The sequence below is a fragment of the Leptopilina boulardi genome, unplaced genomic scaffold (genome assembly GCF_019393585.1).
Source record: "Leptopilina boulardi isolate dan_hultmark-lab unplaced genomic scaffold, ZJU_Lbou_2.1 LbouV2_48, whole genome shotgun sequence".
Lineage (NCBI taxonomy): Eukaryota > Metazoa > Arthropoda > Insecta > Hymenoptera > Figitidae > Leptopilina > Leptopilina boulardi.
Genome location: NW_026137992.1, coordinates 1,146,706 through 1,160,923, shown reverse-complemented (window position 1 = coordinate 1,160,923; position 14,218 = coordinate 1,146,706). Strand labels below are relative to the sequence as shown.

The 14,218-nt window shown below is 26.1% G+C and overlaps 2 protein-coding genes across 4 annotated transcripts in view; one reads left to right on the top strand and one right to left on the bottom strand.

Moving 5' to 3' along the window:
- LOC127289645 (aminopeptidase N) overlaps window positions 1-14,218 on the bottom strand; it is a 28,833-nt gene that overhangs the window by 14,476 nt on the left and 139 nt on the right. The gene's annotated exons all lie outside the window — the stretch shown is intronic.
- On the top strand, window positions 751-12,863 carry LOC127289646 (organic cation transporter protein). 3 transcript variants are annotated; one of them, XM_051317723.1, is made up of 4 exons: window positions 751-914; window positions 1,311-1,351; window positions 5,093-5,448; window positions 8,846-12,863. In XM_051317723.1, the coding sequence occupies exon 4, from the start codon at window positions 8,870-8,872 to the stop codon at window positions 10,568-10,570; it is 1,701 nt and encodes a 566-aa protein (XP_051173680.1). In that variant the 5' UTR covers window positions 751-914; window positions 1,311-1,351; window positions 5,093-5,448; window positions 8,846-8,869; the 3' UTR covers window positions 10,571-12,863. The 3 variants fall into 3 exon arrangements, with proteins under 3 accessions (XP_051173680.1, XP_051173679.1, XP_051173681.1); XM_051317722.1 differs by lacking the exons at window positions 751-914; window positions 1,311-1,351 and adding an exon at window positions 2,573-2,826; XM_051317724.1 differs by lacking the exons at window positions 751-914; window positions 1,311-1,351; window positions 5,093-5,448 and adding an exon at window positions 5,940-6,045.

The following is a 14,218-nucleotide window of genomic DNA, read 5'->3' as shown; positions in this document are numbered from 1 at the left end:
TCTTTTCAGAAAATTACTTTTCCATATATATATATATATAGTGAAAAAAAATTGATTACAAAAAAATATTAAAGGGGAAATACTTTCAAAACTATAAGTATAATAAAGAAAGCAAAAATATTAAAAAAATTTAATTTTTCCAAATAATCTTGACTATTATAAAATACTAGAAAAATTAAACCAAGCGCGCGAAATTGTATCTGACATTGTTTATTATAAAAAAAAAAATTTAAAGTAAACCAATTCCAAAATTTAAAAACACAATTATACAACTAAAATAAGAAAAAGAATTTTCAAAATGTGACACAAATTTGATACGTCATAACATTACAATTCGAAAAACATGTGAAATCAGTAAAGACCAACTTGAAGTTAGGACAGAAGGACAGACCAAGCATTTTATTATTATATAATTATTTCTGTATAATTTTTATTTGAATCAAATAAATAATAATTTTATATTTTTTAATTTTGTATGCTTACAGTAATAAATTTCTGCTTTTTTTTTCTTTTCCATTCAAATTAATTAACAATGTTTTTTTTTTATTTTTTAATTAATTTCACTAATTAACTGTATAAAATTAAAGTCACAGTGTTTTCAAGTATACGGTAGTAATCAGCTGACTAGAAAATCAGTGGGAAGTCTCGTTTTTCGCCACGAGGAATGACGAGCTATAAAATCCATTTAAACTTATTGGATCATTCACGTGGAATTAGCGTATACAACCGATCTCGTAAAAAAAAAACAATATTTCTTCAATCATTCTTTGCACTGTAACGACAAGCATTTACAAATTCATTAGCAAACTTTATTAATTCTTAGTGTGCGTGTATAGTTATTAATCATTCAAAGACAACAATCGCTCTAATTTGCTTATAGAAAGTGTTCCCTATTTTTTTTTATCGTTAAAATGGTAGGTAATTTACTCTCTATATATATTTACTATATACAATATATATATATTTTTTTCTTACTTTATTTTGTTCTTGATTTCCACCCCAATTTCTTTTAGTATTGAATATTATTTGTGCAGTTTCTTATATGATAAAATTTAAAACTTTCTATCATGTGTAAAGATCACTTGAGTTAACATTAATTAAATACTGTGTGTTCAGTGAGTAAATTATAAAAATGAGATTAACTCGTGATTATTTTTAAAAACAAATTATGCAAAATAAAAAGTTGATATCAATAACAAAAAAAAAAAAAAACTTCAACAAAATATATTTTTATCATCTTTTCTATATTTAATACTTTTTTTGAAAAAAAAGAATATTTAAATTTTGTAAAATTAATTTAAAAATTACAGATTCTTGCATTATTGTTTCCTCCGCACTCTCTCAATAGGTGGTAAGTAATTTTAATCTCATTTTAGTGATTTTAATGAAACTGCTTTAAGTTATTAAATAACATTTAAAATTTAAATTAAATTAAAAACTACAAACATAAAATAAATAAATAAAAATAAATAATAATAATAATAATAAATAATTTAATTTTGTGATTAATCAAAGTAAAAATTAGGGCAATATTAATTTAATATAAAATATATTGTACGAAAATTGATAAACAAGATAAAGGTGAAAGAATTACCTATATAATGTACAGAAACAAAAATGCTGAATCAGTTATTAAGGAAATTGTGTAATTAAAAGATTCTTGCATCATTTATGACATTATAATTATAATATCACAAGACTTTTAATATTCTAGTTTTTTTTTTTTTTAATTTTTTTCTCCTCAATTTCTGGAGTAAAATACTGAGTATTAAGTTTATCTTTCAAATACGGAATTTATTATATATTTTGAAAATTAGAATAATTAAAATTAAACATTAAATTTTTAGAGAAAGAAAATATATATTTTTTTTTTAAATTTGACGTAAATTATTTTATTTTCTTAATTTTTTTTCAAATTTTATAAATTATTATATTAGATATATTTATGTGAAACGTGAATAAATAAGCAAAATAGTAGGTCAAATGTCAATTACTCTAATAGAGGGACTGATAACGACAAATAATGTACAAAAATTTCAGCCTGCTATAGAAAACAAAAAAAAATTGTTATCATAGTTTGTTTTAAGAAACAATTACTAACAATTTTAAAGAAAATCAGCGATTGTAAAATATAAACAATATAATTGATCAATTACTATATTTTTTGACAAAAAATTGATTTTCCAAGATTAAACAATTGATTATACAAATTATATACAAGATTTAAAAAACTTCAAAATGGCGGATCCAATATGGCGGACGAAAAAAAATCGAAAATTTTTGAATTGAAAAAAATTTATTTTTCTATTTTAAATAACAGAAATATGTAGATTCAAAAAAAAAAAAAAAAACAATTAAGCAATTTGTAGCACCAACAATTTGCATTCGAGATCAGATTTGAAAAATCATTGAAGTTATTTTCTGTAAATGTATGTATATATATTGAGTATTTTTTTTTATCCACAGTCGATAAATAATGGATAATTCTTGAAAAGTGTGCGCATATATAAAATACATTCTGTATATATCTATTTCCACTACTTGAGTACAACTCCGCTAATATATAGTTGCGTTATATTTGGGACCAATGGAAAACGCTTAGATCGTTTCATTTCCACTTGCGTATCCGAGTTCATTGGCATCGGACGTTTATTGTTAAATCGCGTTAAGAAAGTTTACAGATATTCATATTTCTAAAAAATTTTTCACATCCCGTGAAAATCTTTCAAAATTTTTAGAAAAATTCTTTTTTTTTTTTATTACATTAAAATGTATCTATTATAATTTGACTTCTCGTTTTGAATCAGTGTCGAAGAATTGATAAAAGTAAGTCCTCAAATTATTTATTAGATTAAAATTTATGCAAATGAAATTTTTTTTAAAATTATACAAAAAGAGGTGAGAAAAATTTTAATTGATTATTTTTTCAGTAAAGTCATGGTAAAATTAGGTAACAAATAAAAAAAAATCGTATTTATAAAAATTAAACTGGTACATAATTAATTTTAACAAAAATTTTCTTTTACTGATTTATTATAATTATAATAAATAAGTTTTTTTTTAAATTTTTAATTAAATAAAAATGTAAAATAATTTTTTTTCAATATATTTTGAATATTGACTTGTTACCTTCCGTAAAAAAAAAAAAAAAAAATACTATAGAAAAGTGAGTTTTATGCGTGGAACAATCTTTTGCATAAATATTAACATTTTTAACTTTAAGCTACGCAGCTAAATAAAAAGAAATGATAATGTATTAAAATTAAACTGATAGCGCACTTTTAAAAATTTATACATTCTTACACGAGAGAATTATTTCTCAGAGAAAAAAAAAAGTATCTTTTATTATTGAGTTATCTTTTTTCCACAATAACGAAAGAATGTTTATCTATTTTGAAATTTTTTTATTTGGTTTACATAGATTTCTTCCCTGGCAAGATATATTCTAATGCCAAGAATATGGGTCGCGTTGTAAACCAAAAATAAATTTCACCAAACAAAAGTTATGTAAAAGTTATTGTTATATTACCACCTTTTCATGAAATAAATTTGTATAAATTTTCATACACCAACAAAATAAATATTGAGTAAATAAATAATCTAAAAATAAAATGTATGATAAAAAATAAATATAAAATAATAAATTTAGTAATAAAATATCAAATATAATGAGAAAATTATTAAAATTAATTAATTAATTAATTAACAAAATATTAATATAAAAAGCAGTAAATTTTTTTTTTTTAACTAAGTTTTCTATATCTCAACAAATATATTTCTTAGTTCTATAGAATGAAGAAATCTGTGATGAAGGCGAATAATTCTATGATTGTCTATGATATATTTCCTTGATAAAATAAAATAAATGAAGAAACTTGCTTTTCAACTTTATGTTATGAATTCATTCATAAATGTGTCAATGGCTTAAAATTATTTTCACTTTGCGTGTATTTAATAAGTATAGTTAGGGAATGTGGAAATATAATAAAATGTTCTCACAAGTAACCTAAATAATATCAAGTATAGGTCTCATGTCGAGAATTTTATTTATCAAAGTTATTTGATTTATCATCAAAAGGCGATTGATTAAAAATACATATTGTTTAAATACAAACAACAATTTTTATTATTTTCAATAATTATGATTTTTGTAAAAATATTAGGCTAGAAAAAATTCTAAAAAAAAATAATTCTAAACAAATTCTAAACATAAAAAAAAATTATCAGTTATTTGAGTAAGCACACATAATTGCCTTTATATATTGCCTTTTACAAAAACAAAAACAAAAAAAAAAAAAAAAAATTCTAAAAGTGTGTTTATATTTCTAATGACATCAATATTTCTTTAACTCAACTATATTCCTTGATGATTTATGACGATAGTGAGCTTAGTTTTAAAAGGACAAAGTCTTTTTAAAATGCGTAACATTTAAATGTTCTTGAACACATTGTTTCAATTGAAAGAAGCAGTGTAGGTTAATCGGTTAACAATTATTGTTACACTTGTTCGACTTATATATATATATTTTTTTTTTAATATTTTCTTTTCGCGGTCAGTGGAACACATATGACTTGCTAATTAAATTTTAAAACAGGTTTCCAATCAATTTTATATAAAAATTATAAAACTAACATTTTTTTCACTTCGAAAAAAATGTACAAAAGAAATAAACACATTAAAATATGTAAATAAATAAAAAAAAAAAACTATTTATAATTACAAGGGATGTTTCCACATTTCAAGAAATTCCAAACTAATTTGTAATATATCGTCAGCCATATTGGATCCGACATTTTGAATTATGAAATTCTGATGTTGGGTTTTCGATTAGCGACTCATAAAACACATAAAATAAATTAAACTATTAGTAAATGAATAGCAAACAATAAAAAAAAATCTAAATCTACCATGAAAATCCAATTTATATTTTATACTGTAATTCTAAGTTGTAAAACTTCAATATCTCCTTTTTATCATTGAAGAGAAAGGCGATTACATTAAACTCACACGTCCACTTTTTTTTTAATACCCATAAAGTTAACATTTTTCTAACATTGCTTTCAAATCCTAATTTTATTTTATCCATTTCAGCCGTTCATTATCGGGATGGATACAAAATGAAATGAAACATTTTAGAATATATGATCTTTATCAACTAAAAACACTCTGGACCGAATGACGCACCTTTTTTTGTGGAAAGAAATATTTGAAAGCAACGAGCGCATCGAAAGTATTTATCATCTTAAAATAATCGAATCCATTCTCCATTCTCCTGTGATCAATCCTTCAAAGAGGAAGGTTACTATCGTTCGTATATATTCAACTCGCTTTCCATAATAATGTTTCTCGTGACGTGAGACTGATATTCATATATCAGACACAATTGGAATCTAGAAGAAAATTATTCCTCCGAAAAACAAAAAGTGCACCTACCTACTCAATCAAGTGTAAGTTACAGAAAAAAAAAAACAGAATAGTGTCAAGTAAAATAGTTTGATGAAAAAGTTTTCGGTACTGGATTTATTTTCTCTTAATTTAAAGGTATATAATGCATTTTAATGTCATAGTAGTTTCACGGTTATTCAATGTTTATACTAGCAATAACATTAAATTGAAACATAAAAAGCGTTCAATGCTAATGGTAATTTAGATGTAACCTTTTAAAGTCTATAAATTTAGTACAATGAAAAAAGATTCTGCTATGAAAAATGCACGTTTTATTATTTGAAACTTTGGAATCTGGTTAACGTCAATATTGATGAAAATTGAACTTTTGAACTTTTTTATATTGAACAAATTTATTTTTATATATTATACTTTAATTTAAAGTGTCTTTCAAACTATTAACTACAAAACATTTAGTTTAAAAGTAACATGTATTTGAAGATAACCAACCTTTTATGACAGGTTTTTATTTTTTTTTAAACTGAAGTTAGCGGTTAAAAGATTATAATATATAATTATTATGTGAGGAATTAAGTATGATTAAGTGTCATTATTATCTGTTATATACCTTTAAATTAAAAAAAGTTTTTGAAAAAAAGGTAACAATAATATATAATAATATTAATTACTATTAATATAATAGTAATAATTTAATACAAATCATTCTTCACACACAATTTTGAAATTATATTGAACCTACATTAAAAGTACTGTGAACCTTCATAAAACCTGTATTTAACCTACATTTAACCAAAATTTAACCTATATTTAACCTAAATTTGACCTTGTTAAACTTGGATCTAATTTGTACGTACATTTGACCTACTTTGAACGTACAATAGATCTATATTGAACCTACATTTGGCTCACATTTAACCTGCATTGAACCCATATTAAACTTTCTTTGAACCTACATTGAACCTTTGATTCTACCTTGAACCTATATTTTTATTTGAACTTTCATTGAACCTACTTTCATTCTAAGTTGAAACTATATTGAACCTTCAATTAACCAACTATGAACCTACTATGAACTTAAATTCAACCTGTATCAGACTTAAATTGTATCCACATATTTGACCTACTTTAAACGGATCTGAATCTACATTACCTACTTTAACTTTACCTTGAACCCATATTTTTCTTTGAACCTGCTTTACTTCTACCTTCAACTTATATTGAGCCTTCAATGAACCAACTATGAACCTACTTTAAAGCTAAATTCAACCAGTATTAGACCTTAATTGTACATAGATTTGACCTCTAATGAACGCACAATGGATCTACATTGAACCTACATTTGACTCACATTTAACCTACATTGGACCTATATTAAACTTTCTTTAAATCTGCATTGAACCTACTTTGACTTTACCTTGAACCTATATTTAATTTTCTTTTAACTTAAATTGAACCTACTTTAACTCTACCTTGAACCTATATTGAACCTACAATGAACTAACTATGAACCTCCTTTGAAGTTTAATTCAACCTGAGTTAGACCTCAATCGTACCTACATTTGACCTATTATGAACGCACAATGGATCTACATTGAACCTAAATTTGATTCACATTTAACCTACATTGGACCTATATTAAACTTTCTTTAAACCTGCATTGAACCTACTTTGACTTTACCTTGAACCTATATTTAATTTTCTTTTAACTTACATTGAACCTACTTTAACTCTACCTTGAACCTATATTGAACCTACTTTAACTTTACCTTGAACCTATATTGAACCTACAATGAACTAACTATGAACCTCCTTTGAAGTTTAATTCAACCTGAGTTAGACCTAAATCGTACCTACATTTGACCTATTATGAACGCACAATGGATCTACATTGAACCTAAATTTGATTCACATTTAACCTACATTGGACCTATATTAAACTTTCTTTAAACCTGCATTGAACCTACTTTGACTTTACCTTGAACCTATATTTAATTTTCTTTTAACTTACATTGAACCTACTTTAACTCTACCTTGAACCTATATTGAACCTACTTTAACTGTACCTTGAACCTATATTGAACCTACAATGAATTAACTATGAACCTCCTTTGAAGTTTAATTCAACCTGAGTTAGACCTAAATTGTACCTACATTTGACCTACTTTGAACTTTTGACCTACATTTAGCCCACATTGGATCTACAATGATCCAACTATGAATCTACTGTAAACCTAAATTTAACCTGCATTATACCTGAACTGTACCTATTTGATCTACTTTGAACATTTGAAGCTAAATTCAACCAGTATTAGAGCTAAATTGTACTTACATTTGACCTATTTTGAACGCACAATGGATCTACATTGAACCTACATTTGATTCACATTTAACCTACATTGGACCTATATTAAACTTTCTTTAAACCTGCATTGAACCTACTTTGACTTTACCTTGAACCTATATTTAATTTTCTTTTAACTTACATTGAACCTACTTTAACTCTACCTTGAACCTATATTGAACCTACTTTAACTGTACCTTGAACCTATATTGAACCTACAATGAATTAACTATGAACCTCCTTTGAAGTTTAATTCAACCTGAGTTAGACCTAAATTGTACCTACATTTGACCTACTTTGAACTTTTGACCTACATTTAGCCCACATTGGATCTACAATGATCCAACTATGAATCTACTGTAAACCTAAATTTAACCTGCATTATACCTGAACTGTACCTATTTGATCTACTTTGAACATTTGAAGCTAAATTCAACCAGTATTAGAGCTAAATTGTACTTACATTTGACCTATTTTGAACGCACAATGGATCTACATTGAACCTACATTTGATTCACATTTAACCTACATTGGACCTATATTAAACTTTCTTTAAACCTGCATTGAACCTACTTTGACTTCACCTTGAACCTATATTTAATTTTCTTTTCACTTACATTGAACTTACTTTAACTTTACCTTGAACCTATATTGAACCTACTTTAACTCTACTTTGAACCTATATTGAACCTACAATGAACTAACTATGAACCTCCTTTGAACTTTAATTCAACCTGAGTTAGACCTAAATTGTACCTACATTTGACCTACTTTGAACTTTTGACCTACATTTAGCCCACATTGGACCTACAATGATCCAATTATGAATCTACTGTAAACCTAAATTCAACCTGCATTATACCTCAACTGTACCTATTTGATCTACTTTGAACATTTGACCTACATTTAGATCATAGTAGACCTAAATTGAATTTTTGTTGTACCTACTTACAATAGAACATACTATAAAAGTTGAAAACCGTTTATAGATTTTTACAATTTCATCATGGACCATCAATCATTGATTAAATTACCCTTTTTCGAAATTTCGATCCTATAATAAAAAATTCTAATAGGATTCTTTTTTGTAACGTCAGTGTTGACAGGATAATCATTCCAAAATGGCGAGTGTGGATACCGATTTGGAGGAGATGATGTCGCATCTTGGGGAATTTGGAAAATATCAAGCCTGGCAATTTGCATTACATATAATAGCTGGATTAACAGCAGGACTTCATATGATGACATTGACAACCGTTGCAGCAGTACCCGATCACAAGTGTTTATTACCTACATTTGACTTAAATGTAACTGATTTTCGACCAATTGATTCAACATTTAAGCTTGATGACAATTCATGGAATGAGTCTCATTTTCATCATGGTCCAAGAGCAGTAGATGACAATAGTTGTATTTATTTTGATGAAAATAATAATACAAAAACATGTGAAGCTTGGACTTATAATACAACGTATTATAAATCTTCACGCGGTATGGAGTGGAATTTTGTTTGCTCACGAAAATGGATGGGAGCAATTGCACAATCAACCTATATGTTTGGTGTATTTGCCGGTGCTGTTATTTTAGGTAGCATGGCTGATAAATATGGAAGGAAAATAATTTTCTATGTTTCATCAGTGGCACAATTGATTTTGGGTGTTTTGGTTGCTCTAGTGCCGGAATATTATACGTTCCTTGTTGTTAGATTTCTGTATGGTGTTTTTGGATCAGCTGGAGCTTATATTACTGGTTTTGTCCTAACAATGGAATTAGTTGGTCCATCGAAAAGAACCATTTGTGGAATAATGTTTCAGGTATGTTTTGCGAGTGGTTTTATGTTGGTGGCTGCTTGGGGCGCTGTTATTAAGGATAGAATGTGGTTGCAAATAATCTATGGCCTACATAGTGTATTATTGGTGGGACATTGGTGGTTAATGGACGAATCTCCAAGATGGTTATGGGCACAGGGACGAGTTCGTGAAGCAGTAGCGATAGTTCAGAAAGGATTGAAGATGAATGGATGCACTGATCAAAGGGATATTGCGTCTCTTGTTACGAAGAATAAAGCTCAACGATCGACACAAGAGGAACGCTCTTATGGAGGATTGGATTTGTTTAAAACACCGAATCTTCGAAAAAAGACATTAAACGTTTGTTTAAATTGGTTCGCGAATTCAATAGCCTATTATGGTCTCTCGTTAAATGCGAAGAATTTAGATGGCAATCCTTATTTGATGTTATTCTTTAGTGGACTTGTTGAAATTCCAAGTTATGCTTTTACAACATGTCTTATGGATCGTACTGGACGAAGAAGTTTGTTGAGTACGTTTATGCTTGTTGGTGGAATATGCTGCATCAGTGCAACACAGGTGCCTGAGGATGAAAAGGGAGCAATCACATTTATCAGCCTGTTGGGTAAATCGTGCATCGCAGGATCGTTTGCTATAATTTACAATTACACGGCTGAATTGTTCCCGACGGTAGTAAGGAATACGGCACTTGGAATTGGATCAATGTGCGCACGTTTAAGTGGTGCTCTAACACCAATGATTATGTTATTGGATTCCTTTAATCCAAAAGTACCACCAATTGTTTTTGGATTTATAGCAATTGTCTCGGGATTTTTGGCACTCTATTTACCTGAGACGGTTAATCAACCTATGCCAGAATCATTGGAGGATGGTGAAAATTTTGGACTTGGGGATACATGTTTTGCAAGTTGCTCGGGTAGAAAGAGAAAGGCCGCTTATGAAATTGCCATGCAGAAAGTGAATGATGTTGATAAAGATGAGAAGAACGTGACAAAACCTGTTGATGCGTAAAATTAATGTGATTCCAAATTTTTTTTAGTGCACAAAAAGAAAAAACAGTATAAATAATTTTTATTAAATGATTCTTTATTTCTATTTATTAATAGAGCTAAAGGATCATTTTATTAATCTTTTCAAAAATTGTTTAAAAATACTTTCTATGATGATTATGAATGGAGTTATCGTCTTTTAATGACGGTGTATTAAAACGAATTAAAAGAGCATTTGATTCATTAGGTAAAAAAATGTGATTTAAATATTATGAGGTGACTATAAATATTAAGTTTAATTATATTCATATTCTTATTTGTAAAGGACGTTCTAAAAAATAATATTGATCGTTTTTTTTTTATAGATAATACATATATTTTTTCTACATTAGAATGAACAGGCCGAATTATGACCGAATATTGACCGAATATTGTTTCAATAATTTATTTCAAAATTTTTTCTCTATACTGTATAACAGTTGTAAAACAATTTATTTTTTGATTGAAAAAGTAATTTTTTCGTTTAAAACTTTATAATTTGTTTTTGCTCAAGTTTATTTTAATTTATGAAAAGTGGAACTTTGAAATATGAAAATTGTTTTTTCTTCTTCGTATTGATTAAAATTAATTTATAAGTTAGCGGTAGGTAATGTAAATAAGAAAATAGATAATGAAATTAAATATAATATGTCTACTGTAATTTAATAAATTATGCTTTCATGTGAATTATATTTTTGTACAGAACTATCAAAATTGACTCAAATGTCTTTTTTTTAAAAAAAAAAAACATGTAGACATAAAAATATAGCAAACTGTTCTAAACATATTTATACAAATTATTGCAAATCAATGAAATATATTTTTCAAATGTAAAAATAAATGAAAAATAGTTGAATTATTTAATAAGCCTTGTATTTTTATTCTCTTTTTAATTAGTTGTCTTGAAAAACAAAAGTCTAAAGAAAATTATATATATAGTGTAAAAAAAAAAAAATGTCTAATTCTATCTTACAATACCTTTATGGCTAATTATTTTCTCGTAACATTCTTTTTTCCCGCCCGCGTGCAGTAAAATGTATGTAATGGAAAAAGTTATTCGCTTAAACTACAACCACAATTTTTTCCAATCGCACAAACTTAGACGAGCAAAGTAAATAAACGTGAAATTGCTTTTTAAATTTTTTATTACTTATTTGATTGAAATTTTATTTTCAATTCAATAAATATATTTTTAATGAAATTTTTTTTTTTTTAAAGTGTTAATTAATTCAATTAAAAAATAATATGTCAAGGAAATTTCACATCTATTTAAATTTAAATGAATCACAAAAGTTGAATATATATGCGTGTTTCGCACAAATCACATGCTTATTTTTTCGATTTCGTTGCATACATAATATAAACCTATTTTCCGCTATTAGACTATGAGAGCAAAATCGAGTTGCAGTTAAGTGAGGCCACTACCCCACTTAACTATACACTTTACTTTTCTTCATTTTCTTGAAAATTATTGTATGTACTTTGGTATCAGTAATTTTTACAAAAAAAAAAAACATATTTGATTTAAAAAATTTACAATAGATAGTAAAAATAATTATATTTACTAAGAAATAGGAATGTTAAAATAAAAAATAAAATAATAATAAATTATTAATAGATAAAATAAATTTTTAATTTGCAATTTTTTTCTATAGTATAAAAATTGTTTGTAATACACGATTGACAATTTTATTTCTTCTTTTGAAAAATCTCCCTCCAGTTGTGCTATATATCTTTTCAATGTTTCACTGACAGTGAAAAGAACAGCGTGTGCGCATCAGCGCGCTCAATAACGAACTGCCAAGAGAAAAATAGAAGAATACAATAAAAAAAAAAAATAAAAAAAAAAAAACATTTTTGTTTACCATTGAAGTATTCGGATAAAATATATTCGCTCAAAAAATTGTTATTTTTGATCCGGAAAAAGCAGGCGTTTCAACGGCAAAGTTTTCTTGTTCGATGTAGGAGTTTTCGCTATGCAAATTGCAAGAACGACAAAAAAAAAAAAAAAACTTTTTACTCACCCTGGCAATCAAAGAGAATGAGAGGCACAAACGGAACTGTATTTTACATTTTAAAAAATGTCGCATGAGGTTTCGCACATGAAAGCATCAAAAAAATAAAACAAAAAAAAAAGAAATTCATTATTTCATTAAATATTTACACGTAAATAAATTTTGCAGTAAAAATAATTTTAAAATGTACACTCAATTATAAATTAATAAAATAAGTTTTATAGAAATTATAATCAAATAAAGAATCTAAATTAATCTTGAGATATTTCTCTTTTGGTCTTTACTGTTAATAAAATGAACATTTGAAAGTTCATCTGGTTTGCAATTTTTTTTTTTTCGAATGAAAAATTATAATCATTCCTTTATAGTCTTTCAGTAATAAATTATATCTCGAATATTGCTACTCAGAATTATTACATGCAGGTGAAAATAAAGTGACACGCGAATTAGTAATTTCATGAATAAATTATATATGTTCAAATAGGAGCAAAAGAAAAATGTATTCTTAATTGTCTTAATATTTAGTTGCGTGTAATTTTTTTTTCAATTTATAACAAAGGGTAAATATAAAATCTCAATTTATTCTTTACAGACAGAACATATATATTATATTTATTAATTATTGTGATTTATTATATAATTTTTTTTATTCTATAAAATATTTATAATAATATTATTTATATACTTATGTTTTGTATATTTTTATTTATAAGTTTAATATATCTATGAGGGAAATTGCATTTCATTATTGTCAACATTAAAATAAAGCTTATTAGAATAATTTAAAGCTCGCAAATATCACAAAAATATAGAGATAGCTATTCACACATTGGAAAAATTCTTCAGATTTGTATACACACAGAAGAACGTGAATTTGTCTAGAAGTCAAGGAAATATTGAAACGTAAAATGAAAAATGAAAAGTGAAGGAAACTTAAAAAGCATCAAGAAGAAACTAAAATATTATTTTCATGCTGAACAATTTTTCTTCATTATAAACTCGAACAATAATATTTTTACATTAGGTATAATTACCTTTTATCTTGCATCACAATTCAAATAAATTAAAATTTGCATATTTCTTTATATAAAAAGATACAAAAAATAAAATTTACCAGTTCGCTTCAATTTTGCCGCCCTTTAGGTGTTAAAGAAAATTTTAGGATGGATATGGACATACATTTTTAACAAGGAACCAAATTAATTAAATTATGTTTTAGCAAAAAAATAATTTGGTTAATTAAAAAAAATTTCAAAATAAATTTTTCATTGAAGAAACAATTTGAAACGCGACCAAAAGGGCTAAGGTTTTCATTGGCCCTTGGAATAGCTGAAAACTCGTTGAACGCAGGGGCCAACGGTTACGCGTAAGCCTTTTTGATCGCCGGCGGTTCAATTTTGTAAATTTTGAATCTTTTTTTTTTTTTTTCCTGGAAAAATAATCTTTAGTCAATCAAAATTTATTTTACTGTAAATTATTAAATTATCTTCTCAGTGGAATAAAGAAAAAATATTTAATTGAAATTTAAAAAAAATTGTGAAAAAATTGCTTTATGTAAAAGGATTAATTAAAAATTCAAAATAAGAGAGCATTAGCTAGTGAATTTTCAGACGTAG

Coding starts and splice junctions, on each gene's coding strand:
- LOC127289646 (XM_051317723.1), top strand. CDS start 8,870: ATGGCGAGTGTGGATACCGATTTGGAGGAGATGATGTCGCATCTTGGG.